The sequence below is a fragment of the Polypterus senegalus genome, chromosome 8 (genome assembly GCF_016835505.1).
Source record: "Polypterus senegalus isolate Bchr_013 chromosome 8, ASM1683550v1, whole genome shotgun sequence".
In the NCBI taxonomy this organism is placed as follows: domain Eukaryota; kingdom Metazoa; phylum Chordata; class Cladistia; order Polypteriformes; family Polypteridae; genus Polypterus; species Polypterus senegalus.
Window position 1 is genome coordinate 141,336,175 of NC_053161.1, and position 26,753 is coordinate 141,362,927.

The following is a 26,753-nucleotide window of genomic DNA, read 5'->3' on the forward strand; positions in this document are numbered from 1 at the left end:
AATAAAATTAAAGATCTAAATAATTCAACATAAATCCATCATCTGTTTATATCTTCCCTTGTCTTCCCACTGCATCCAGCTTCTTTTCTAAATTTTCACCAGTCACATCTGCATGTGTTAATGACCAGCATTGTAAGATGTGGCCTACTATTTGTGTACTGGACCCCATCCCCACTACACTTCTTAAATCCTGCCTTCATACCATAATCCTGACTGTTACAACAATAATAAATACATCCCTCAACTCTGGGTTTGTACCAGCCACTTTTAAAATTGCTTCTGTAACTCCAGTGTTAAAAAGGTCTGGTCTTGATGCTGACAATCTTAACAATTTTCTACTGCCCAATCTCTCACTTACCTTTCCTGTCAAAAGTTCTAGTACGTGTTGCAGCCTCCTACCTCAACAATTACTTAACTTATAATACATTTATTGGAACCCTTTTAGTCTGGTTTCAGGGCATAGCACAGCTGTGAAACTGCTCTTCTTCAGGTAACTAATGATTTGCCTTTGGCAGCAGACTCTGGACAAACCAGCATATTAATTTTGTTAGATCTGAGTGAAGGATTTGACAATGACAGACATGACATTCTACTGTCCAGAATGGAGAACATGCTGGGTATCTCTGTCACTGCCCTCCAGTGGTTTAAGTCTAGTCTCACTGACAGGCAAGAGTTTGTTAGTCTTGGCAACAGCAGGTCCAGCTCAGTGCTGGTCATACAAGGGGTTCCTCAGAGCTTTGTCCTTGGCCCTCTGCTCTTCTGTATATATATGCTTCCCCTTGGTGATATTAATTTGTAGCTATGGACCGCGTTATCTTATTTTAATGCAAATTTCAGTGAAATTTAAACCTGGATGGAGCAGAACTCTTTAAAATTAAATTGCAACACATCTGAACTCCTGCAAATTGGCACTAAAGCGCAACTTAAGCAAATTAGCTCCTTCTCCGTCAATTTTGACGGTGATCTCATTAGAACTTCTTCTAATGCAAGGAATTTTGGTGTCATACATAATGTTTCCACCACCAGTGTTGATGGTGAGTATGTTGTTCTTTGGCTTGCAAGCCTCACCCTTTTTCTTCCAATATAACAATGGTCATTATGGCCAAAGAGTTCTGTGTTGGATTCATCGCACCAGAGGTAATTTCTCCAGAAGATAAGATCTTTGTCCTCATGTGCCACTACAGACTGCAGTCTGGCATTTTTATGGAGGCCTTGGAGCAGTGGCTTTTTTACTTGCTGAGCAGCCTTTCAGGTTATGCCGATACAGGACTCATTTTACTATGGACATGGAAACTTGTCTGTTTCCTCTAGGATCTTCACAAAATCCTTTGCTGTTGTTATGAAATTAATTTGTAATTTCTGTGCCAAAGTATGTTCTTCTCTAGGAGACAGAATGTGTCTCTAGGTATGAGAGCTATGTGATCCCGTGGTGTTTATATTTGCATATTATTGTTTGTACAGATAATCGTAGAATCTTCAGGCATTTGGAAATTGTTCCCAAGAATGAAGTAGATTTATGGAGTTTCATATTTTTTTTCTGAGGTCTTGGCTGATTTCTTTTGCTTTTCTCATTATGTCAAGCAAAGAGGCAGTGAGTCTGATGGTAGGCCTTAACCATACATTCACATGTTGACTCTAATTAGGCTATCAGAATTGAATTGTCTAATTGCTCAAAGACTTGACATCATTTTGTGGAATTTTTCCAAGCTGTTTAAAGACACAGTACACAAAGAGTATGTAAACTTTTGACCCACTGGAATTGTGATATAGTCAATATAAAGTGAAATAATCTGCCTGTGAACATTATTGGAAAGAATTACTTTTGCCCTGCACAAAATAGATGGCACCCTGCCCAGGGATTTGTTCCTGCTTTGCGCCCTGTGTTGGCTGGGATTGGCTTCAGCAGACCTCTGTGTTAGGATATAGCGGGTTGGAGAATGACTGACTGACAAAGTAGATACCTTAAATGATATGCCAAATTTATAGTATAAAATCTGTGGAGGGCTTATTAAGTGAGTTTTAAAGAATTCACCCTAAGTATCTGCAAACTTGTGACATTAGCTGTATCTGGTGTGATCTCATTAATAAAGTTTCTGTTCTCACTTTTATATTCTGTTGTTATGTACTATTTTATTTTAAAAACATTTCATAGTTTCAATATGCACTCACCTTGGTTTAGTTCATGATGCATAGCTGGTAAACTGACGTTCTTTGAGGTTCTGTGTTTCTACAGCTGCTTAGTTACATCCTGAAGGACATGGTCTGTAGTCAGCAAAAAGGAGAAGAAAACAACCGTTTTACTTTCAGAGTGACTTAATTTTCTAGTAATAACAATTTCACACATGGTTTTCCTGGTCTTGATAAAGATTAATAATGTAAGACACATGGACAGAATAATCCAAGAAATTTTACCAAACATAAATGTCCTTTGGAATCTGAATCACTCATTTTATTGATTGGTTATAATTATTCACTAATTTTTTAGTTTGTTTTTCTTGTTGCAATCCACAGTATAATTCAGTTGATTGAAGTATATTGGTGTTTCTGAGAATCTGAGAGAATTCTGAACAGATTTCAATGTAATGTCCTCATTTGCTTAATGCCTAGGAGATTCACATGGGCCGGTGTACCAATGTGACAGCCGAGGCAGTGGAGGCCGTCCTTACCTGCTGTCCCCAGATTAAGATTTTACTTTTCCATGGATGCCCCTTGGTTAAAGGTTAGTGAGAATGATTAAAAAGTTCATTACTACTACATATTCAAAAGCTCCATGTTTCAATGCTGTGAGAGATGTTGTTTTTTTTTTTATTTTTGTTGTGTTTGAACATAGAAAATATTCTTTTGAACAAGTTTAGTAGATTCATGAATTCCAATCTGACAAACTACTCTGAAGTTTTGCACTTCAGAACAGAAATCAACAAAAATTGAATTTCTTCCAGATGAAATAGTGGTGCAGCTCCTAGTGTTGCCTTCTTTGTTGGAAATACCTTCATGCAAGCCTTTCTCTGTTGTCTGACTAACTACACTAGTAGATGGAGAAATGTTTGTCCATAAATCTTCAGTGATTTTGTTTTCAACTGTTTAAAGTTGGATGTACATTTATGAAACCTCTCAACGTTTGACTTTACCCAAAGCACTGAGATCTGAGCTATGGTACAATTCATCTATTCCTGGAGTTTTATTTGAGACATTCTGTATAATTGAGGAGTTTGTGGCACGTGATATCATCTTCTAACACAAAGAGTTTTGTTTTAAGACAGGAGTCAGGAAGCACTTTTTTTAAGAGAAAGATTCATGGAAATCTGGAACAAAGTGTGAATTGATAATGCTGACACAGAAACCTTGAGAACTTTTCAAGTTTATCTTGGTGAACTATTGGAAGAACTTAGCTATTGGCTCACTAATCAAGCTTGATGGACTGAATGATCTTCTCTCTTTTCTCAAACATCTCGTGTTAATAATGGCAAGATGCCCACATCTTGAAGCAGCACATAACATAAAATATTTCCACTGCCATTCTGGTATATAGCCCTTCTCTCCAAAGGTATTTCTGGTGAGGTCTGGCATAGTGGCAAAGTAACTCTGAGCTGTCTGTGTAGAGCACGTTGTTCTATGGTCACATGATTCTCCGCAAACTGCAGCCGTGCATTTATATGTTTTACAGAGCTGAGGCGTTTACTTTTCTCATCTCCTTTTTAGACCAAGTTTGCAAAAACTTTTTTTTTCTCACAACTGACTCTTTAAGTTTGAGGATAACTGTGCCAAGAGATCATTTTAGATCCGTTGATCAATGTGGTCTCTGCATTAAGGGCATGTGGGACACTGACTCAAATCTCCCAGCAGATGGCATTAAGTATGTGTTAAATTCACCTCAGCAATTTCACATATTTTAAAAATGTTTTTAACAAACTCAACTTGGTCATAATATTCATATTTTTCTACTTTCTGTGATGTGCTCAATTGAATTTCTTATTTAAAAAGAAGACTTCTTTTTCGATCATGTAAAAATGTTGCTTGTGCCTGGCACCTCTTGCCTATATCTGTCTGACTTGGTCAGGTCCTTCAAGTCTGCAGTGTTCTTGCCATGCCATTGCTCGTGTGTGCGCATGTGCAGCCTAAACTTTTCAGTTCCACCTTGGAGCCTGAAGACTATAGCTCTTTTAACACTAGAATTACAAGAGCCTACGAGAAAACTCGTAAATCCGGCCCACCTTAAATCCGTTCGCACCTCTCCGTCAGCGTCTTTTGTCCTGTAAATGTGCCGATTCAGAAAAGCAGCCTGCTATTCCATCCCTGCACCGTTGCAAAACTTTCACAAACTTCTCCCAGCTAATGCCTTGTTTGATTATTTGGGAGTGAACTGCTGGAGTTTTAGAGTGGAAATAATAGATCATTATTTGGAACACATGCATTTCATGAGTGTTCTGTTTCTACAGTAATCTGTGTAAACACATTGTTAAAACAGAAACTCTTTCATATTTTAGTAATAAATGTTACAAAATGTAGGCATAAACTATAGAATTTGTGAAGCCTGAAGTCCAAAAGTCAAATAAACCATTTCACAAATGGTTCAAGGCTGATACAACAGTTTCCATGGCGTAGCGGTAAGATTTGCTGATTTACTTTATGATGTTGATAGATCTTCAGTTTTTGTGTGTGTGTGTGTTTTTTTTCTTTCCTTTTTGCCATTATTTGCCTGACATTTTACTATAAGTGATGCTGGTAGCCTAATATATTATGAAACACAATATCCATTTACATTTACTTTATCCAAGGTGACTTACAACATTTATGATACAACTAGTTACGTTTGTTTTGGTTTTCCAGTTGGAGCACAGCCAGGTCAAGTGACTTGCTCTTGGTCACGCAGTATCAGTAGTGGAATTTGAACCCACAACCTCAGAGTTTGAAGCCTTAACCACTACACCACACTGCATGCTTATCCCTTCCTCATACCCTCATGTGAGATTTACCAGATTCCTGTTTCCTTCTCTGCCCCCCTCCTACACCACTGACACTGTTCTGATCTTCCATAGCTCTTTCCATGTGGCACATCCATAATGCTTACTCTGCCTCACACCACTCACTTGTGTTCAGGCGCAACTCCATCTACACTCACATTTGTCAATTCTGTGCGCCAAACAAAGGCAGAATACTTCCGAAGTTCATCTGCAAACCAATGGATTTAAGCAGAAGAGCAGGCCGTCTTTGAGTATCTCTCTCCCTCAAACACACACTCACACCCTCTGAATTCCTTCTCATGATGGCTTTACAAATTCTGGTAGCATCTCTGTCCCATGTCGGTGTGTCTCCACCACACTTTTCATGCCAAAAACAACACTGCTTTCGGTGTGTTAGCCTGTGGTTTTTGGAGAGACCTTCTTTGACCCGCTTTTGGTAAGCACTAACAGCATTTGGTGTGATGATCTGCTGTTAGTGATCTGCCATGTTTTCCATTTGCCCTTAGATCATTGTGCTGTAGACTGGCCTTTAATTCTTATGTAATTGTTTTTAACTCGCCTAGTGCACTATTTTTAAGGCCCCTAGGAACTTGATTGCTCTTGGTGTAATATGTTAGCACTTACAGTGGGATGCAAAAGTTTGGGCAACCTTGTTAATAGTCATTATTTTCCTGTATAAATCGTTGGTTGTTACGATAAAAAATGTCAGTTAAATATATCATATAGGAGACACACACAGTGATATTTGAGAAGTGAAATGAAGTTTATTGGATTTACAGAAAGTGTGCAATAATTGTTCAAACAAAATCAGGCAGGTGCATAAATTTGGGCACCACAAAAAGAAATGAAATCAATATTTAGTAGATCCGCCTTTTGCAGAAATTACAGCCTCTAAACGCTTCCTTTGGGTTCCAATGAGAGTCTGGATTGTGGTTGAAGGTATTTTGGACCATTCCTCTTTACAAAACATCTCTAGTTCATTCAGGTTTGATGGCTTCCGAGCATGGACAGCTCTCTTTAACTCACACCACAGATTTTCAATTATATTCAGGTCTGGGGACTGAGATGGCCATTCCAGAACGTTGTACTTGTTCCTCTGCATGAATGCCTTAGTGGATTTTGAGCAGTGTTTCGGGTCGTTGTCTTGTTGAAAGATCCAGCCCCGGCGCAGCTTCAGCTTTGTCACTGATTCCTGGACATTGGTCTCCAGAATCTGCTGATACTGAGTGGAATCCATGCATCCCTCAACTTTGACAAGATTCCCAGTCCCTGCACTGGCCACACAGCCCCACAGCATGATGGAACCACCACCATATTTTACTGTAGGTAGCAGGTGTTTTTCTTGGAATGCTGCTGTTCTTTTTCCTCCATGCATAACGCCCTTGTTATGCCCAAATAACTCAATTTTAGTTTCATCAGTCCACAGCACCTTATTCCAAAATGAAGCTGGCTTGTCCAAATGTGCTTGAGCATACCTCAAGCGGCTCTGTTTGTGCTGTGGGGGAGAAAAGGCTTCCTCTGCATCACTCTCGCATACAGCATCTCCTTGTGTAAAGTGCGCCGAATGGTTGAACGATGCACAGTGACTCCATCTGCTGCAAGATGATGATGTAGGTCTTTGGTGCTGGTCTGTGGGTTGACTTTGACTGTTCTCACCATTCGTCGCTTCTGTCTATCCGAAATCTTTCTTGGTCTGCCACTTCGAGCCTTAACTTGAACTGAGCCTGTGGTCTTCCATTTCCTCAATATGTTCCTAACTGTGGAAACAGACAGCTTAAATCTCTGGGACAGCTTTCTGTATCCTTCCCTAAACCATGATGGTGAACAATCTTTGTCTTCAGGTCATTTGAGAGTTGTTTTGTGACCCCCATGTTGCTACTCTTCAGAGAAAATTAAAGGAGGAGGGAAACTTACAATTGACCCCCTTAAATACTCTTTCTCATTATAGGATTCACCTGTGTATGTAGGTCAGGGGTCACTGAGCTTACCAAGCCAATTTGAGTTTCAATAATTAGTTCTAAAAGTTTTGGAATCAATAAAGTGACAACGGTGCCCAAATTTATGCACCTGCCTGACTTTGTTTGAACAATTATTGCACACTTTCTGTAAATCCAATAAACTTCATTTCACTTCTCAAATATCACTGTGTGTGTCTCCTATATGATATATTTAATTTACATTTTTTATCGTAACAACCATCGATTTATACAGGAAAATAATGACTATTAACAAGGTTGCCCAAACTTTTGCATCCCACTGTATCAGTACAGTATTATAATGATGATAAAAGAACAAAATTCTCAAACGAATGTTAAGCTTGGACCCTCTGCATAGTTCTGGAGTAGCATGCCTATGATTGCATCTGTTGATGGAAGATTAAGACAAGGAATGGTGTAATCACTTTTTCCACCCTAGAAAATGCATTTCTGATTTCTTGTTGGACTTCTTGAAAGTATAAAATTTTACATATTTGTGAATCACTGTTGAAACTTGTGCTAGTGTTAACTGCCATTGTTACTGATTTTTTGCCTATTTGAAAACATTATTGCATAATTCAGACTAAGCACTCACAACAAGCCTGATGTTTACAGCAATAACAAGTCTTATTTTATAACTTAATCCATTTGAACACTTATACACTTGTTAAAATGTTTGGAAAGCCTTTCTTTGTCAAATAAAATGTTTTATCTAATTTGGGTAAACCCACTTCTGTACCTGAGTGAACATTTTATGATATAGCATGACCTACTCAGGTAGCCATTCAGTTTGGGGAACTGTTGGTCACACTTGGCAAGGTATGCAAACAGAGTGGGCAGTATTGTCACATTGCAGCCATAAAGATCTGTTTTGACTTGTTTCCAAAAATGCATCAGGCTTGTTTAGATGTTCATTTGCAAACTTTAGATGCTCAATTTTATGACGAGGTTGCAGGAAAGGTTTTTTTCTGCTGACTCTACCAGAAGGTCATATTTGTTAAGGTGACCCTGCACAGTAGAACAGTGCACCACCACTCCAGAGTCTGTGAAATCTTCCTGAAGATCTTTTGCAGTCAAACAGGGGGTTTAATGTGCCTTTCTATTAATCCAATGAGCAGAAAGTTTTCTTTGTCTTCCAGACCTCAAATTGACCTCCACTGTTCCTGTTAACTGCCATTTCTTAATAATTTTCTAACTACAGACTGCAAAAACAGTTACCTGAAAATGCTTTGCTCTCTTCTTGTAGCCGCGTCCTGCTTTGTGAACATCAATTATTTTATTTTCAGAGTGCTAGGCAGCTGCTTAGAGGTGCCCATGGCTGCTGATTGTTGGGACAAAGTTTGAGGAGTCAGAGAACTTATACAGCTTTGCAATTTGCATCACCTGGAGTTTCCTAAAGACGACTGTGAACACGCCATAGTCCTAATGGGCTAATGAAGGTCTGAGACCTCAAATATCTTAGGGTGGCCAAACTTTTGCATGCCACTGTAATTCAAATCCTCCTTCCCCATTGATTGCAGAGCATTTCACCAAGTTCAGCAAAGTTCCCAAATATTTTCTTGATTTTGACAAAAACTGAAGACACAGCAGACTCCACATGGTTTGCTCATTGCTCATCTTTATTGGACACTGCATCCTTCAAGCTTACAGCATTGTGACGTCCGCTAGTCAGCCTAATAATAAGACACTTTCTTCTGATCATTGATACACATTTTTTCTGCTGACCTTTTTTACACATTAGACTATTTTCCATTAATCTCAATGAATACACTTTTCTGCTGACCATTGCTTCATGTTACTAACCCTTTTATCTGATCGAGTGCAGCACCTTACCTAGCTGGAAGGTTATAATGGATGAAGTGCACTGATGGGCTGGCTGGGATGATTTCCAGTTCTCATCCCAGTCATGGAGGCAGAATAATGGATGGACAGGGAAGACTCTATATTAGAGACCGATCATCCCCCAGTACAATAGGTGGCAGTGCTCCTCTGACATGGTCCCAGTTTGGGTACCCACAGGGTTGCAGTCGACTTCACAGTACTTTCAAAGAGCCACCCCATTGTGGTCCCTTGGTGCCGCCAGAGGGTGTTGCCGGGGTGAGGAAGACCCTCCTGTTTTGTGGAGCTTCCACAGCCTGGAAGTGATCCTACTTGCAGTGGTGTTGTATTTTGAAGTACTCCTGGGTCCAGTATAAAAGATGCCTGTCTGCCTCATTCGGGGAGTTGGAGTCGAGAGGTGGTGGACAAGGCTGGCCTGGAGGAGAGTGGAGGAAGAGAATTGCGATTGTGCTTTTGGAGAAAGAGCCCGTTAAAAATTACGTTTAGTACCTTAAAATAGTCGTTATTTGAGCTTGTGTCTGGAGCTTTGGGGTGTCCCCCCTGCAGTCACTATACACACGTACACACATAAACAAGGTATATACAGTGTATACTGTTCGTATGTAAATCAGACCTATTTGCTTTAAAATTAGTCAGGCTCACAGAGACGAGTTCATTACTAGTTATCCGTTTTCACAAAAGGTTTTCACCTTTTATTGTTACACATTAATTCACAAGTCATTTATAAAATGTAAATTAATTCCATTGTGCTTAAGTGTTCTTTAATAATAAAATGTAAAGACATCCAATAGGGTGAATACTTTTTATTGATACTGTATAGAAAAATATTGTTTCGTTTATTGTGCTATTCAAGAACACATTTCTAGTCTTTAGCATGGATTGAAATTGAAATTAAAGGCATTGTTGCTATGCCAGCCTAATATTCAATAACAACAATAAAAGGCATTCCCTGCTCTCCCTCCTGTACACTTATGGTTCTGGAGTAACTCCTACTGCAGTTTATTCTGTACAAATGGCTCCCAGCAGGAGTACTTAATGGCCCCCTGGGTTCTTGGTTTGAGTGCAGTCTGCATTTTCATTTCCTGGGTGCTCTGCCTTTCCTCCCGCCTCAGGGCGTAGGCCCTGTGATTGACTGGCACACCTTTCTGGCCTGAGTCCGACTTTCTTCCAGGACCTGCTGGGGTAGGCTCTGGCCTGTCATAACCCTGAACTGGATTGAGTGGGTCTTGTGAAGAGAATGTAAGATGCTACAAGTTGAACATTAGTACCGTAAATGTATACAGATTAATATATGTGCTTGTTTTTTTACAGATCTTTCAAGAGATGCCCTGGAACAGCTAGAGGGACTGAAAGAAATTGAGCAAGTGACCTGGACCGTCTACTGAATAGAACTAATATGTTTGACATTAATCGTGAAAAAAAGGGCAGTGTACCACCATGATCGAAAAACAAAAGGTCTACTGAAGCTTCAGTGCTCCTGTTGAGTACAGTAGAACCTTGATGGCTGGAAGGTATCCACTTTCCAAATGTGGCAAAACTCAGAGTTCATGAAACAGAGATATGCAGGTGAATCATTTTTCTAAAAATGAGGCAGCTTTTTATGCTCTACAGTCAGAATTGTTTGAGATCCCTCTATTAAACACACCTAACCTTAAAGCCAGTTCAACTCCACAGAGCGTTTCCACAATGCTGGACCACCAGACTACAACTCCATGTGCCTTCTGGCCTTTTCACCAGAGAGAGGTGTCCCCTGTCCAACTTGCTTTACATTACATAGCGCAAGGGTGACCCCGTGTGGTCAAATCTAGACATTAACTGCATTTCATTGTATTGGAAAGATTTTAGTAGAACAAATATTAATACTCCTCAGATAAGCACCCATCCTTAGATATTTTACAGCACACATTTTTTAGTATTTTTAAATAGAATTTTAGCTCTGTTTGGTTTGCTACATCACACATACAGCAGGACAGCCACTGTTAGTCCACCATAATGTGAGGCAGCCTAGGAAACACACCATGGTCTTGGATAAGCAGGTCACATAATCTGGAGAAATCCGAAACGTAACACGATGGCAGCATCTCATTCTGTCCACACACCTCAGTTGCATTCCTTTAAATTCTTCTTCCTTGTGGAGACTGAATGACAGTCCCACCATTTTGAAAGCCAGAGGTGCTGATGTGAGACACGGGTGACACAAATTTTAATACAAAGTGACATATAAGTGCATGCTAAATGTGAGACACATGCATTGTGTGTTGGTATGTTTTTGTTATATAGAGTTTCAAAGATTTTTTTCACACAAGTGACCAAAAAGCAGTAGTTTGTGTTTTGTATTTTTATGTAAGTCACAGAGTTATACTTAACAAACAACATACTTGTGTGCCAAATAATTAATTAATATGTGCATTTCTGATGTGAAGAATATGAGTGTGTCTTTACTGTGTTTGAATTTAATGTGTATAAATAAATACATAAAAAAAACAAAGTTGTTACTGAATATCTCTTTATAATGGTTACTAAAGGAAATGCTTTATTAAACAAGCAGAGGTGCAAATGGGACAAAGTCAGCTGTTGGTTTCTGTAGTGTTTGCATTAAATTGTTATCGCTAAGTTAGTAAACAAAACTCAAATAAAATAAAAAAGGCAATTAAAACAATACAAGAGAGACAGTTATGAGTTCTGAATCTCAATCAGCCATGCTGGCTATAAATAAAAGCTGTCACTCCTTGTGCCTTACAGTCACACTGGTGGTGGCTGAAGTGGGTCCCCACTGTTTATGTAAAGTGCTTTATAAATGAAATACTGTATAAATGTATTTTTTTTATTATCATTACAAGTGTATACTGCCTAATGCCATAGAGCTTTCAAGGCAAGAACTCCCAGACTTTGCTAGACGTCAGTCCATAATTCTCTTCCGTGACACAAAGGGGCAGCTCATAGTGTGCTAGTTCACACAGCCATTTCTGAATTTTGTGATTTTCAAAGTTAGCCCTTCCTGGGTCTCCGATGAGGACTTGTGTTCTGTGAGTGCTGACACATTGCTTCAGCCAAGAATGCAAACCATCTGAAAGCTTGGTGTCATAAAACATGTCTCCTAAAAGGATAAGATCCCAGTCCTCTGATTTGGTCCCAATCAAGTTTTCTACTGACACAGATAAAGGTTTCAGGTTATTCAGTTCACAATTCATCTTGATAGCTGTAGTTGCCACTAAAATAAAAGCAAATTAAGATGTATTAATAACATGGGTTTTTTTTTGGTTTTTTTTCTGAGAAATTGACAGGTAGAAAACTACCTACGGTGTGTGAAAGTTTGTGGTGGCACACTGACGTTATAAACTCTTAAAAGTAAAAGTAGCCATGCAAAATGTGAAGTGTTTGCAGCTTTAAGAGTAATGAATAGACAAAATAATTTCAATTCCAGAATTATATTTCAGAGTGAATGTCCTACACTACATTATTTTTTCTTGGACATTCGCTAGACAAGGTGACTTAAGCTAATAAATGACATGCAGTTTGTGTGTACTGATGGCTCTGCTGCTGAATTAGACTTTGATGATAAGAGTGTGCTGGAAGGCCATTCATCTTAGCTGAGAAGTGAAAAATTGGAAAAAAGTATGTCCAATTGTTGGCTATTGTATCACTCTTTCAGCTAAACTACAAAGTAAACATTTTGACATATAAAATGTGTTAGTTACTCTTACTTGTCCCACCCTATCGGTGCTAAACAGTCAGTTTTAACTAATTACCGAAAAAGAGACAACATCCTCAAGATGAGAACAGAAAGATACGTGTTTGTTCCAGTTAGAGTCGAGCTGCGTCTTTATCAGTGATGAAGGAAAGACAACTTTAGGTGGGAGTATATTAAGACAACCCACTCTATAACTTTAACACCAATTGAGATTTTCAAAGAGGCCTGCAGTATTTATTTTATTTCATGCACCATTACGACAAGTCATCCAGCAGCGCCCACCAGCCAGTACTTGGCGCATTTTCTTACAATGGACGTGTCTGACCTAACTGCTATTGCTAGATTGACAAAATGTCATTTTCCTCATTGGGTGACAAATGTAGAAGATGTAAACAAGATGCATTTGGGTGAAAAAGTGAAATGTGTGTGAGAGTATGGGGTGCATTTGAAAATGGAGGTGACTTGTGTGTTGACAGTGTGCCCCCTTACAAGTCTACTGATACATCACTATATGTATGCATATACACTTATGTGTGTCTATACAGTAATATGCACTCCGATGTGCACTTTGCATATATAAAGGAACGGGGGAATCATTTGCATAGTTTTTGTTTATGAAATGAATGTGAGAAAATTATAGACACTGACAGAGTACGAGTACAAAATAATCTTGCAATCCAAATCTCCTTCTGAAATTTCTAGTAATTTTAAGTTCTTTGTAATTACAAAAGTAACTAAAAATACTAAAATAATTTTTCTTTTTTTTTTTATTCAAAAAATTGCCTTAAAAATGATCCCCCCAACTGGTATAATTTTCAAATTGTGGCTGCTACTCAAAACTATGTCAATCACTGGTGAAATTAAGATGTCCGTCTGTCTGTGTCCGGTTCAAGTCCACATATATATATATTGTGGACTTGAACCCGGACATAGACAGACGGACATCTTAATTTCACCACACACTGTTTATTTACACTAATATTTACAATACTGATGTTAGTCCCGTGCACTCCCCAGTGCCTCTTGCACCGATTCCCCAAACGTCCAGGCCACACAGTCACAATACCTCTCTCCTGGCCACCTCCAGTCCTCTCTCCAGCTCCATCTCTCTTCCACCCGACTTCCGCCCTCGACTGAAGGGAGGCATCCCCTTAAATAGGAACCCGGATGGGCTCCAGCTGCTTCCCGGCACTCCTCCGCAGACACGCCCCAGTGTGGCGGAAGTGCCGGCTGCACACCTGGAAGCCGTCCGGTGTCCCCTGTCGTCTTCAGCCCCAGCACTTCTGGTGTGGCGGAAGTGCTGGGCTCCAGGGATATTCAGGCACCGGGGCGCCGCCTGGCGGTGGCCACGGGTCCATACAGGGCTGGGCTTCCAAGCCCTTTACCCGAGGCCCCCAACATAACAAGGGCGGACGCCCCCTCGTGGTCTGGATGAGGCAGAAGCCCTCCTCCGGTCCTCCTGGGCGTCGATGCCACAATATATATACACAGTGCATCCGGAAAGTATTCACAGCGCATCACTTTTTCCACATTTTGTTATGTTACAGCCTTTTTCCAAAATGGATTGAATTCATTTTTTTCCTCAGAATTCTACGCACAACACCTCATAATGACGTGAAAAAAGTTTACTTGAGGTTTTTGCAAATGTATTAAAAATAAAAAAAACTGAGAAATCACATGTACATAAGTATTCACAGCCTTTGCTCAATACTTTGTTGATGCACCTTTGGCAGCAATTACAGTCTCAAGTCTTTTTGAATATGATGCCACAAGCTTGGCACACCTATCCTTGGCCAGTTTCGCCCATTCCTCTTTGCAGCACCTCTCAGGCTCCATCAGGTTGGATGGGAAGTGTCGGTGCACAGCCATTTTAAGATCTCTCCAGAGATGTTCAATTGGATTCAAGTCTGGGCTCTGGCTGGGCCACTCGAGGACATTCACAGAGTTGTCCTGAAGCCACTCCTTTGATATCTTGGCTGTGTGCTTAGGGTCGTTGTCCTGCTGACAGATGAACCGTCGCCCCAGTCTGAGGTCAAGAGCGCTCTGGAGCAAGTTTTCATCCAGGATGTCTATGTACACTGCTGCAGTCATCTTTCCCTTTATCCTGACTAGTCTCCCAGTTCCTGCCGCTGAAAAACATCCCCACAGCATGATGCTGCCACCCCCATGTTTCACTGTAGGGATTGTATTGGCCTGGTGATGAGTGGTGCCTGGTTTCCTCCAAACGTGATGCCTGGCATTCACACCAAAGAGTTCAATCTTTGTCTCATCAGACCAGAGAATTTTGTTTCTCATGGTCTGAGAGTTCTTCAGGTGCCTTTTCGCAAACTCCAGGCAGGCTGCCATGTGCCTTTTACTAAGGAGTGGCTTCCGTCTGGCCACTCTACCATACAGGCCTGATTGGTGGATTGCTGCAGAGACGGTTGTCCTTCTGGAAGGTTCTCCTATCTCCAGAGAGGACCTCTGGAACGCTGACAGAGTGACCATTGGGTTCTTGGTCACCTCCCTGACTAAGGCCCTTCTCCCCTGATCGCTCAGTTTAGATGGCCGGCCAGCTCTAGGAAGAGTCCCGGTGGTTTCAAACTTCTTCCACTTATGGATGATGGAGGCCACTGTGCTCATTGGGACCTTCAAAGCAGCAGAAATTTTTCTGAAACCTTCCCCAGATTTGTGCCTTGAGACAATCCTGTCTCGGAGGTATACAGTCAATTCCTTTGACTTCATGCTTGTTTGTGCTCTGACATGAACTCTCAACTGTGGGACCTTATATAGACAGGTGTGTGCCTTTCCAAATCATGTCCAATCAACTGAATTTACCACAGGTGGACTCCAATTAAGCTGCAGAAACATCTCAAGGATGATCAGGGGAAACAGGATGCACCTGAGCTCAATTTTGAGCTTCATGGCAAAGGCTGTGAATACTTATGTACATGTGCTTTCTCAATGTTTTTATTTTTAATAAATTTGCAAAAACTTCACGTAAACTTTTTTCACATTGTCATTATGGGGTGTTGTGTGTAGAATTCTGAGGAAAAAATCAATTTAATCCATTTTGGAATAAGGCTGTAACATAACAAAATGTGGGAAAAGTGATGCGCTGTGAATACTTTCCGGATGCACTGTATGCAGAAATATAGAAAATTCTAAAGGGTTCACAAACTTTCAAGCACAACTGTGTGTATATGTGTGTATGATTTTAGTGATGCATTACATACCTGGATCTATGTCATTAGCCAGAACGTGCGAGGCACCACTGAGGCTGGCAGCCATTGCCGAGGCACCACATCCACTTCCAAGATCTAAGACCTTCTTACCCCTGCTAGTGCCTGGATTATCAAGCAGAAACCTGGTAAAAACAAAAGGGGGCGACATTTTTAAAAATGAAGTTGATTGACAATTTCACTAGTTGTTACATCCATATACATAACAAAGTATATATAGCTCAATATAGCCCAATATTATAAACTCTCAAACAGAATAACAACATATTGTACTGAAAAGCAAATTTGAGGATGCAGAATTTCACTTATTTCCAGTAATATGTCATATAAGCCGTTATATAGTAATAATGATTTAGAGATCAGGAAAAACAGACATGAATTACAGACTACTTAACCAAAGTGACTGCAGTAGGAAAAAAACTTGTCTAGTAGCTCTTGCTTTTAGTAAACATTGTAAATACCACAGGAGTTGGACGGGCATCCCGACCAGAGAAGGGGATGGTTCCTTACCTGGACAGGAGGCTCAGAGCAGACAGATGGACATCCCGACAAGAAGAAAGAAAGGAGCCAGACCTGGAAGTGATGGCAGGAGGGGATGGATGGAAAGCCCACCAGAAGACGATATTGGGGACTCTTTATTCCCCCAAAATGCTAGATGGCAGCAGTCCTCCATATTGGCGCCCATTTTGGAACCAGCAGGGAATGCTGGGAGATGTAGTCTGGCAACACAGCCCTGCTGGTGTCCATAGGTACTGCTAGGTGTGGCTGTTAGGAGATGTGCTCCCCAATTTATAGGACTTCCGCATGACCCGGAAGTACTTTCATTGGGCGGTGGCCCTGGCACCAGAAGTACCCCCAGGTCCTCAATAAAAGGGAACACACTCACTTATTTAGGTGAGTCAGGGCTGGGAAGACTTGGAGCAACACAGCTGGAGGAGGGCAGTGTGGTGGTGAAAGGAGAGGTGAATTGTAGAGAGAGAGAGATAAAGGATATTGGTGCTTGTGCTTTTTGTTACTTTATGGAAGTATGTTTAATAAACACTTCTTCATTTGAACCCGGGACTCTCTGTGTGATCATGTTTGGGGCTAGCTGATGCCCCTGGTTCTATCACAATAGTAAGGTTTCCATGATGGTAATGTGAATAAATGTGTTGTACTTCATTGAGCTTTGGGTAGATTGTCTTTGCGTAGAGTAATTTACATTCCTGTTCTGTCTGCTTGGTGAAGCTCTGACATTGTCAACTTTAATCAATCAGGTTATTTAACTGTCTGCCTCAAAGACACATCCTGTGTGCTTGAAAATTATCTCACTTTTTACTGATATGGGACATGACGAGGAATTCAGCTGAGCAAAGTGTAATGCCTGAAAGGTCTACGTGGAGGACATGTTGTGGAAAAGCCTGGGCCGAGTCATAAAAAGCATTCTGTGACAATTGCAAAATGCCAGCTATGCATTTATAGTCTGTGAATCCCTTCACTGTTCCTTTTATTACTGTTAATGAAAAGGCTTAACGTTCTCTCTCCTAAACTACGATTGAAGCTCATTTCATCCACAGTGGCAACTGAAAGACAAAGTGTTGTTACTCGGGCGAGTGTGGACTTTGATGATAACAAAAATTCAAGTTAACATTATATACAACATTCCAGTTTTGACATTTCTGTTGTCATTATGGTTTTGAACTAATAATCAAGTTAGAAAAAGTATGTACAATGTAAAATTGAGTGAGTTTGGAGACTTTGTTAACAATTTTGAAAGCTGGAGCGTTTAAAATTATATTTGTTGCTTAATAATCCAGACAAATAACATTTTTGTGACAGCAAGTGATTTTGGAAAAATAACAGCAGTGATGCAATGTAACTAAATAGGTCAGTAGAATAAATACAGTAATAATATGTGTGTTTTTAGCATTATGCAGTAACATGTAGTTAAAAAATGAATTCAAATATGCTTGTGGTGACTCAACAGCTTTCACAGACAGCAGACTGAGATTCAAAGGCTATAAAAATGGCGCTGACTGGATGTGCTGTTGTTAGCTGCTGGTCGTGGAGTGTCGAAGGTCTGTCTGTGTCTTAAGTGTAACTTGTAAAACATTTGAAAGAAGCAACATTTGTTGAAGTCATCTTTGTTGTCTTAATGTAGAATTGTTGTCAGCAGCAGACCATAATGGAGAGCACATCTGGGGCTTTGTCAGAATAATCTTGAATGATTAAAAGGTGAAAAAAAAGCAGCCGTGAGGTCGTATTTTTTTTATTAAATCAAATAACATTCCATACAAATATATCAAGTTTTCCAAAAAATAAACAAAAAGGTTCAAAACAAATCACCCCCACCCCTGAGTAAGAGAGCTAGGCCAGCAGAGTAAAATTTTATGCTACTAAAGACAAATGAATAGATAAAAAAATAAATGAATAAAGATAAGTGGAGTAAAAGAGGGGAGAGAATCTACTTCCTTAATTTAAATAATTATTCTAAAATATTACTGATTAGATCCTGCCATGTTTTGAAAAAGTTCTGTACAGATCCTCTAACTGAGTATTTGATTTTTTCCAATTTCAAATAGTATAACACATCGGTTTCCCACTGACTTAAAAGAGGAGAGTTTGGGTTCTTCCAGTTTATCAGAATGAGTCTGCGTGCCAACAGTGTAGTGAATGCAATCACAATTTGTTTGTCCTTCTCCACTTTAAGCCCCTCTGGAAGAACACCAAACACAGCTGTTAATGGGTTAGGAGGGATTGTGAGTCCAAGGCTGTCTGAAAGGTAATTAAAAATTTTGGTCCAGAATAATGTTAATTTGGTGCAGGCCCAGAACATGTGACCCAGTGAGGCTGGGACTTGGTTGCAACGTTCGCAGGTTGGATCATGCCCTGGAAACATTTTGGAGAGTTTTAGTCGAGACAGATATGCTCGATAAATAATTTTGAGTTGTATAATTGTATGCTTTGCGCATATGGAGCTCGAGTGAATTCTCTGCATTGCTACTTTCCACTCCTTTTCTGATATGTTGAGTGAGAGATCCTTTTCCCAGTGTCTTCTTGGATCTTTGAAAGGGAGGGACTGTAATCCTGAATCATTAAAACATGAAGATAATGCAGCCGTGAGGCCGTTTTTGAAGTAATGTACTGTAAATAGTGAAGATATGTTTACTCACTGTATGCATAAAATGTCACTGAGCCACACTTAGGAAGCCCCATTCCTGTTCTGTTAATTTCTACATAAATTGTAGGACTTTTTGCTTTCTATACCTACATTTACTTTCATGGTCCGCTGTAACAAAGTCTCTAGCCATACTGCTGCGTAAATGATCAAGGTAAGATAATAAATAACAAGCTAGTTAAAGTTACAGATGACACCACAACTAGGTGAATATACAGAATTGTTTGTGGTTAATGATATATTGAAATGAGAATTAAAATTAAAATAATTACAAGATGCAAAGTATAAAGTTACATACAAATTAAAACAATTGAGTTGTGAAGGGCAGATAATGTAAATATGTCAAGTTACTACAAAGAGACTTTGACAAAATACAGGTTTGGCCAGATTGTTGGCAGATGAAATGCAATGTAAATAAATGTGATTTTAATATGACTAGAAAGTACAAATGTTAAATTTGAATACATAGAAGTCCTACCGGACTTGTCACTACATCCAGGCAGTGCACAAACGCCATCAAGAAGGCTAATAGCACGGTAGTTTATATAGTGTAGAGTCAAAAGACATTTATGCTTAACTTGTATAATGCACTAGTGTGCCAGTTTTGTTCTCCATATTACAAAGATGAAATGGCTGCACTAGGAGAAATACAGAGAAGAGCGATCAGAGGGATTCCAGGACTGCAAAGTAAGAGCTCTGAGGAAAAAATTAAAGGAATTGAACATTTTCAAATTAAGCAAACTGAAATTAAAAAGTGACAAGCCTGAAGTGGTGCTGAAAGCAGGGTCCATGTCCTGGGTGTTCCCTGCATGAATTCTGCAATGTCCCCCAGGTCATGTATGGGTTTCCTCTCACAGTCCAAAGACCAAGCTGTGCTGAATTGTAGAAGCTAAACTGTGTGTGTGTGTATATATGTGGGTGTATATGTGTGTGTTCACCTGATGATGGACTGGCATCCTGTCGAGATATGGCTCCTGCATTGCTGCCCCACAACCCAGTCTTGAAAGAGCTGGTTAGGAAGATGGATGGATGATTGAAGTGTTTAAAATTATGAAGGAAATTGGTAGATTCCAGCTGTTATTTTAAAATAAATCTGCAAAGCTCGAATTGACGGTAAGCAAGTTTTTTGGGCTGAATGTTCTGTTCTTGTCAATACCATTCTAATGTTTACAGGGAGAAGAACGTTGCCATGCGAAGCCATATCAAATATCCCAAATAGCATTTTGAGCACTTAGAAATCGATTCCATTTCCAATTTGTGTGTGTTTGACCAAAAACAAAATGTAAGGAAAACCTTTTAACCTTCCAGTCAATCTTTCACAGTTTAGAAGCAGGCCACTGCAAAGTGCTTTAGAAAGCAAATGACAGAACGGCAGTAAAAAGAATGAGTTTGTTTCAGCATTAGAGAGGCAAGTCCAGTGAGGCAGTCATCAGTGCTAATTGTATGTACAGGTGCTGGTCATAAAATTAGAATATCATGACAAAGTTGATTTATTTCAGTAATTCTATTCAAAAAGTGAAACTTGTATATTAGATTCATTCATTACACACAGACTGATGTATTTTAAATGTTTATTTCTTTTAATTTTGATGATTATAACTGACAACTAATGAAAGTCCCAAATTCAGTATCTCAGAAAATTAGAATATTGTGAAAAGGTTCAATATTGAAGACACCTGGTGCCACACTCTAATCAGCTAATTAACTCACCTGCAAAAGCCTTGAAATGGTCTCTCAGTCTAGTTCTGTAGGCTACACAATCATGGGGAAGACTGCTGACTTGACAGTTGTCCAAAAGACGACCATTGACACCTTGCACAAGGAGGGCAAGACACAAAAGGTCATTGCTAAAGAGGCTGGCTGTTCACAGAGCTCTGTGTCCAAGCATATTAATAGAGAGGCGAAGGGAAGGACAAGATGTGGTAGAAAAAAGTGTACAAGCAATAGGGATAACCGCACCCTGGAGAGGATTGTGAAGCAAAACCCATTCAAAACTGTGGGGGAGATTCACAAAGAGTGGACTGCAGCTGGAGTCAGTGCTTCAAGAACCACCACGCACAGACGTATGCAAGACATGGGTTTCAGCTGTCGCATTCCTTGTGTCAAGCCACTCTTGAACAAGAGACAGCGTCAGAAGCGTCTCGCCAGGGCTAAAGGCAAAACTGCTGCTGAGTGGTCCAAAGTTATGTTCTCTGATGAAAGTAAATTTTGCATTTCCTTTGGAAATCAAGGTCCCAGAGTCTGGAGGAAGAGAGGAGAGGCACAGAATCCGTTGCTTGAGGTCCAGTGCTTGAGGTCCAGTGTAAAGTTTCCACAGTCAGTGATGGTTTGGGGTGCCATGTCATCTGCTGGTGTTGGTCCATTGTGTTTTCTGAGGTCCAAGGTCAACGCAGCCGTCTAACAGGAACTTTTAGAGCACTTCATGCTTCCTGCTGCTGACGAACTTAATGGAGATGCAGATTTCATTTTCCAACAGGACCTGGCACCTGCACACAGTGCCAAACTACCAATACCTGGTTTAAGGGCCATGGTATCTCTGTTCTTGATTGGCCAGCAAACTCGCCTGACCTTAACCCCATAGAAAATCTATGGGGTATTGTGAAGAGAAAGATGCAATACACCAGACCCAACAATTCAGAAGAGCTGAAGGCCACTATCAGAGCAACATGGGCTCTCATAACACCTGAGCAGTGCCACAGACTGATCGACTCCATGCCACGCCGCATTGCTGAGTGCTGTACATGCTCATACTTTTCATGTTCATACCTTTCAGTTGGCCAACATTTCTAAAAATCCTTTTTTTGCATTGGTCTTAATTGATATTCTAATTTTCTGAGATACTGAATTTGGGACTTTCATTAGTTGTCAGTTATAATCATCAAAATTAAAAGAAATAAACATTTGAAATACATCAGTCTGTGTGTACTGAATGAATCTAATATACAAGTTTCACTTTTTGAATGGAATTACTGAAATAAATCAACTTGTCATGATATTCTAATTTTATGACCGGCACCTGTATTGTCATCAACATCAACCCCGAGGGAATTCTTTACAGTAAGACTGCAATCCATCAAGTCATATTATTTGATCTTGCAACATTTGTCCAACACAGCCAACAATATTGTATATGGCAAAAAGAAATAAGCCATATGAAGATTTTAATGTTCAGACTCGCAAGAAAGGGCAGCATGGTGGTGCAGTGAGTAGCGCTGCTGCCTTGCAGTAAGGAGACCCGGGTTCACTTCCTGGGTCCTCCCTGTGTGGAGTTTGCATGTTCTCCCTGTGTCTGCGTGGGTTTCCTCCCACAGTCTAAAGACATGCAGGTTAGATGGATGCATTGGCGATCCTAAACTGTCCCTAGTGTGTGCTTGGTGTGTGTGCGCCCTGCCCAGGGTTTCTTTCCTGCCTTGCGCCCTGTGTTGGCTGGGATTGGCTCCAGCAGACCCCCGTGACCCTGTTGTAGGATATAACGGGATGGATGGACTTGCAAGAATGAACTAAGCAGTTTACAATTCAAAACCAAATCTGTAGCCTTTAGAGAATATCCTGAAACTAACACTACGTAACACGGCAGCAATTTGAAAACCTGGACCTCCTGACTTTCTTTAAACAGTGTCTCCTTAAACTGTAAACACATTCTTTTTAAATGACTGCTAGAGATTGATTTTCTGTATGTTTACTGACTTGAACCTTGTATCTTTTAAATCATTCTTTTATGATTTCTTAGATACTTTATGTAACGTATTAGCCTGGGTGAATTAGGGTCCAAATAAACAAACAGCCTGAAAAAGGCAAACACTTGTAGATTAAACTTGTAACCATCATTAATTCAACTTGGAGTGAGGCCTTTGACTTTGAAATGCAAGATGCACAGAAAAAAGAAAGAGCAGAACAGGAACAACAAAAGAAAGAAGAATCCAAAGGAATTGGGAAGTCTGAACAACAATCTGAAGCAACACTTTAAAAGACTCATCTTCCATCACCTTTGTTTTCTGCATACGTATTTTTAAAAGGACTTTCAAATACATTTCCTAAACTTTCAAGACTCTTTTCAAATATATTTCCTACTGTTGCTACCATTGATTTTACACTATTTGATTGAGTCAAGATGTAGTATTAAGAGCACTGGTGTGCGTGACTGCCATATTCCAACAGGGGTAAGCTGTCTTCTTCAGTTTCTGGGTGCACAGATTGCCCACCGCCTGCATCCCCCAAAAAGGCCCAGCGAAGGCTGTTTCACCTCATGAGGCTAAAAAGCTTTGAAGCGAAAAATAAACTCCTGGTGAACCTGAACCTCTACTGCTGCCCCACTGACAGATTCAGCACAGTGTGTGTTGGTAACCTGACTTGCCAGAACTGCAAGTCCAGACTCAATTAATCAGCTTTTAAAGTGCAAAACCACCAGGCAGCATGATCCCAATACACTGTACAAATTAGAAGAATACATGAAACTTGATATAAAATAAGCAAATAAAGTAGAAATTAAAACAACATCAATGTTAAAGGAATAACAACTAATAAAGTTGGAATAAAATAACATTAAAAGTTAAGGTACAGTATGTCAACAAAGAATATAATGAGGAACATTTGAAGGATGACTGAATTCTAAGGCATATTGTAATGAAGGGAGTAAAGGCAGGTTTTAAGTCTTCATTTACTGACATACTGCTTTTAAAATCATTGCGGTGTGCCTTCCACAGCTTCATACCATCTATTCCGGCTGCTGTCTGAGGAGAACTCAATCCATCATTACTAATATGAGCCGTCTAGCTAATCCTGTTTTCACTCCTGCCCTCTAGTAAACGCTATCGGAGCCTTACCACGTGCAACACCCGATTTTGAGACAATTTCTGGGAGAATAAGGTGACTGAACTCTAGATAAATCTAAATATACTTGAGTCCATGAAATAATGTTATCATGTCAAATTGTTTACCTGACTTCAGTTTCTCTTTTCTGGATTTATAAATGCCCAGCTTGGCCTGTCCAACGAGGAAATTACCAATCTGACACTCATCTTGATTATTCTTATTTCCATTAATACCATAAATAAATACACAACCATTAAAAGGCAAATTAGGACTGCTAAAAACTGAGGTAAGAACATTTAAAAGAGGCCAAAGTCTAGCACAGAAAACAGTGAAAAAATGAAATGATCAATGGTGGTCTATATAGTGGATGGTAGATAGAAAGAAAGAAAGAAGTTCAGCTCTCTAATACTACAGAAGATCTGTGCACAAACCTATGGTGGGCTGAGCACAGGTGACTGGATTTGAATTATTTCTCAAAGCCCAAGCTAAAATGCAAGATCAAGGTGTACTAAACTGATTGAGACCAATCCAGATAGACTTGCTGCTGGAATCAAAGCAAAGGGTGTGTCATGCGTTTTTAAACAGTGTTCACATATGTAATCAAGGTTAATTATCTCTTCAAAATTTTTTGCATCCTGTGATCTTATCAAAAGCGATCAAGGCTGCAGTTTAAGTGCACCAACAATTTGATATGCAAAAAGTAAGTCGTAAGTAAAGTTTATTTATAAAGCACCTGTCACAGACAAGAAAACACAAAGCGCCATACATAGGCAAAGAAGATACACAGTATAGTAACAGCTAACAAATACATTAAACAAATTAAAATCAGTCAGTCAGTCATTTTCCAACCCGCTAGATCCTAACACTGGGTCACGGGGTCTGCTGGAGCCAATCCCAGCCAACACTGGGCGCAAGGCAGGAACAAACTCTGGGCAGGGCGCCAGCCCACCGCAGGACACACACACTAGTGACAATTTAGGATCGCCAATAACCTGCAAGTCTTTGGATTGTGGGAGGAAACCCACGCAGACACGGGGAGAACATGCAAACTCCACGCAGGGAGGACCTGGGAAGCGAACCCGGGTCTCCTTAGTGCGAGGCAGCAGCGCAAAATAAAATACAATAAATAAGACTCTAAGCAAAAGCCAGGCTAAACAAGAATGTTTTTAAAAGAGACCGCAGAGTAAGCCATACGAAATCCTCGGCGCGCACGATTACAAGGGTTCTGTCCCCACTTGGTTTTAATCTCGCTCGCGGAACACCTAACAGATTTTGAGCCTTTGTGCGAGAAGCAGAAAGTCCGAGTAGGAGATTGGATAAATAGACTGGTGCTTTTCCGTTGAATGCTCTATAAGCAAATACCAGGATTTTAAAACGAATCCTAAAATCCACCGGAAGCCAATGCAGAGGATATAAAAGAGGTGTAATATACTCTCTCTTTCTAGATCGCGTAGTAAACCTGGTCGCTGCATCTTGACTTCACGAAGGGGTTGATTTGTCCAAGCCAGTAAACAACGCTTTACAATAATCTAAGGAAACAAATACATGAACCATTTTTCCAGCTCCGGTGATAAAACTGTAGAACGCTGTTTTGAAATGTTCCTTAAATACACACACAGAGCCAATAGCGTTTGAAAATAACATTAATATTAGTAACAGTACCTGGTCAGCGCCTGTCCTCCGGGCCAATAGATTGCCCAGTACGGGTCGCTAAAGGGCCAGAGCTCCGGTCGGGCTCTCCAGAAGCGGCACTTCGGGGTGAACAGTCTCATCTTGATCTCCGGAGTAAGATGATTTCCTTGTACGACTTCTGTGTTTTCAACAATAAACTTTCTAATGTCACTTTCTGCTGAGAAGCATTCTACGGTATGATATTTTGCTAAAACCAAAAAGCGTGTATGCTGTGCAAATCTGATCGGCATGACACCCGGGAATGTTGGTTTGAAACGAAGAAATCCTTGTGTTAAAGTTAACATCGTGTGTTTTAGCTAGTATCGTTACATAGTGAATCAACTGATGTGTCTCACGGAAAAAATGTAAAACAACATTAAACAATTCGAAACTGTTGGAAAAAGTACTATTTGAAATCAATGCATTTCTTCGTTACAATAAACGCTTTCATTTACTACACGTGTAATTTGTAATGTACTCATTAATAATAATGTCTTTCGATTTAACGTCATAAATACACAGGCTTGATCAGTTTAAGCAGTTTAAATGATGTGAACTTCGGCAGCCCACGTGTGTACAGTACATCCATTATGCTCCATGCCGAATGGTCCCTCTTTGTTTTTGTTCCTCCATGCCACAAAGACACGTGAACCTCTTTTCCGGGCAGTGATTTCATTATAAAGGCGTTATCAAAAACAACAAACGGGTAAAAAAAATAATAAATAAACCTTGCGGTTTTTTTCCTTCATTCTTCTGCCACTTTATTACTTAAAAGTACTAATTATAATTATTTTTTACAGGTCTGCCAATTGTGACAAAAATGGTAACGTTGTGATGTAACAGCAGAGGGCGCTCCCGTGCTTTCTACTGTGACTACATTACTACCGTTGCGCAGGCGCAGGAACAACCCGCCAATTGCAAATACACTCCGTATAATTGCAATGTCTGTTATGGTTAGGACTTTTTGAAGCCGTTTTAATCAGTGTGCAAAATAATACCAAAACTGAAACTGCAACAAAGATTATACGTGGGAGCAGACTTCAGAGAGTCGTCCTTAGTTTGAGTGTTATGAATAGCCAGTTTATCGTGGATTGCCGTTGCTCTTGGAGGTAATTTGGTTCAGCCCATTTGACGAACATATGTTAGATTCTAACAGTAAAATGATTCCTTAGAGTTTTTTTTAATAATTGATCATATCTAATACTTTAATCTTAACTCCGGTGCCTGCTCGTTGGAAATAACCTGATGTTTAAAAGATTAAAAATAAGACAAGAACAGTACTGTAATGTCAAAACCGGAAAGCTGATCTCTTTGAGTTAATAAAGTAAATGCAGAGTACAACAACGCAAAAGGCTTCATCGCAGAATCAAATAAGTATCAATTTGTTTTTTATTCATTTTGAATTTGGTGTATGCTTTCATTTGT

General features: G+C 40.0%; 2 protein-coding genes across 5 annotated transcripts in view; one reads left to right on the forward strand and one right to left on the reverse strand.

Moving 5' to 3' along the window:
- Positions 1-11,264, forward strand: part of amn1 (antagonist of mitotic exit network 1 homolog (S. cerevisiae)) — a 53,750-nt gene extending 42,486 nt beyond the window's left edge. For all 4 annotated transcript variants that reach the window (XM_039761836.1, XM_039761835.1, XM_039761838.1 and 1 more), the window contains exons 6-7: positions 2,608-2,719; positions 10,088-11,264. In XM_039761836.1, the coding sequence (XP_039617770.1) occupies positions 2,608-2,719; positions 10,088-10,161 (186 nt within the window). In that variant the 3' untranslated portion in view covers positions 10,162-11,264. The remainder of the gene's footprint in view (positions 1-2,607; positions 2,720-10,087) is intronic.
- A 1-nt stretch (position 11,265) lies between these two features.
- On the reverse strand, positions 11,266-26,065 carry etfbkmt (electron transfer flavoprotein subunit beta lysine methyltransferase). The gene is made up of 3 exons (XM_039761839.1): positions 25,320-26,065; positions 15,683-15,813; positions 11,266-11,987 (listed from the first exon to the last, which is right to left on the reverse strand). Exons 1-3 carry the CDS (start codon positions 25,631-25,633, stop codon positions 11,644-11,646), a joined length of 789 nt encoding a protein of 262 aa, XP_039617773.1. The 5' UTR covers positions 25,634-26,065; the 3' UTR covers positions 11,266-11,643.
- Between the last annotated feature and the right edge of the window lie 688 nt (positions 26,066-26,753).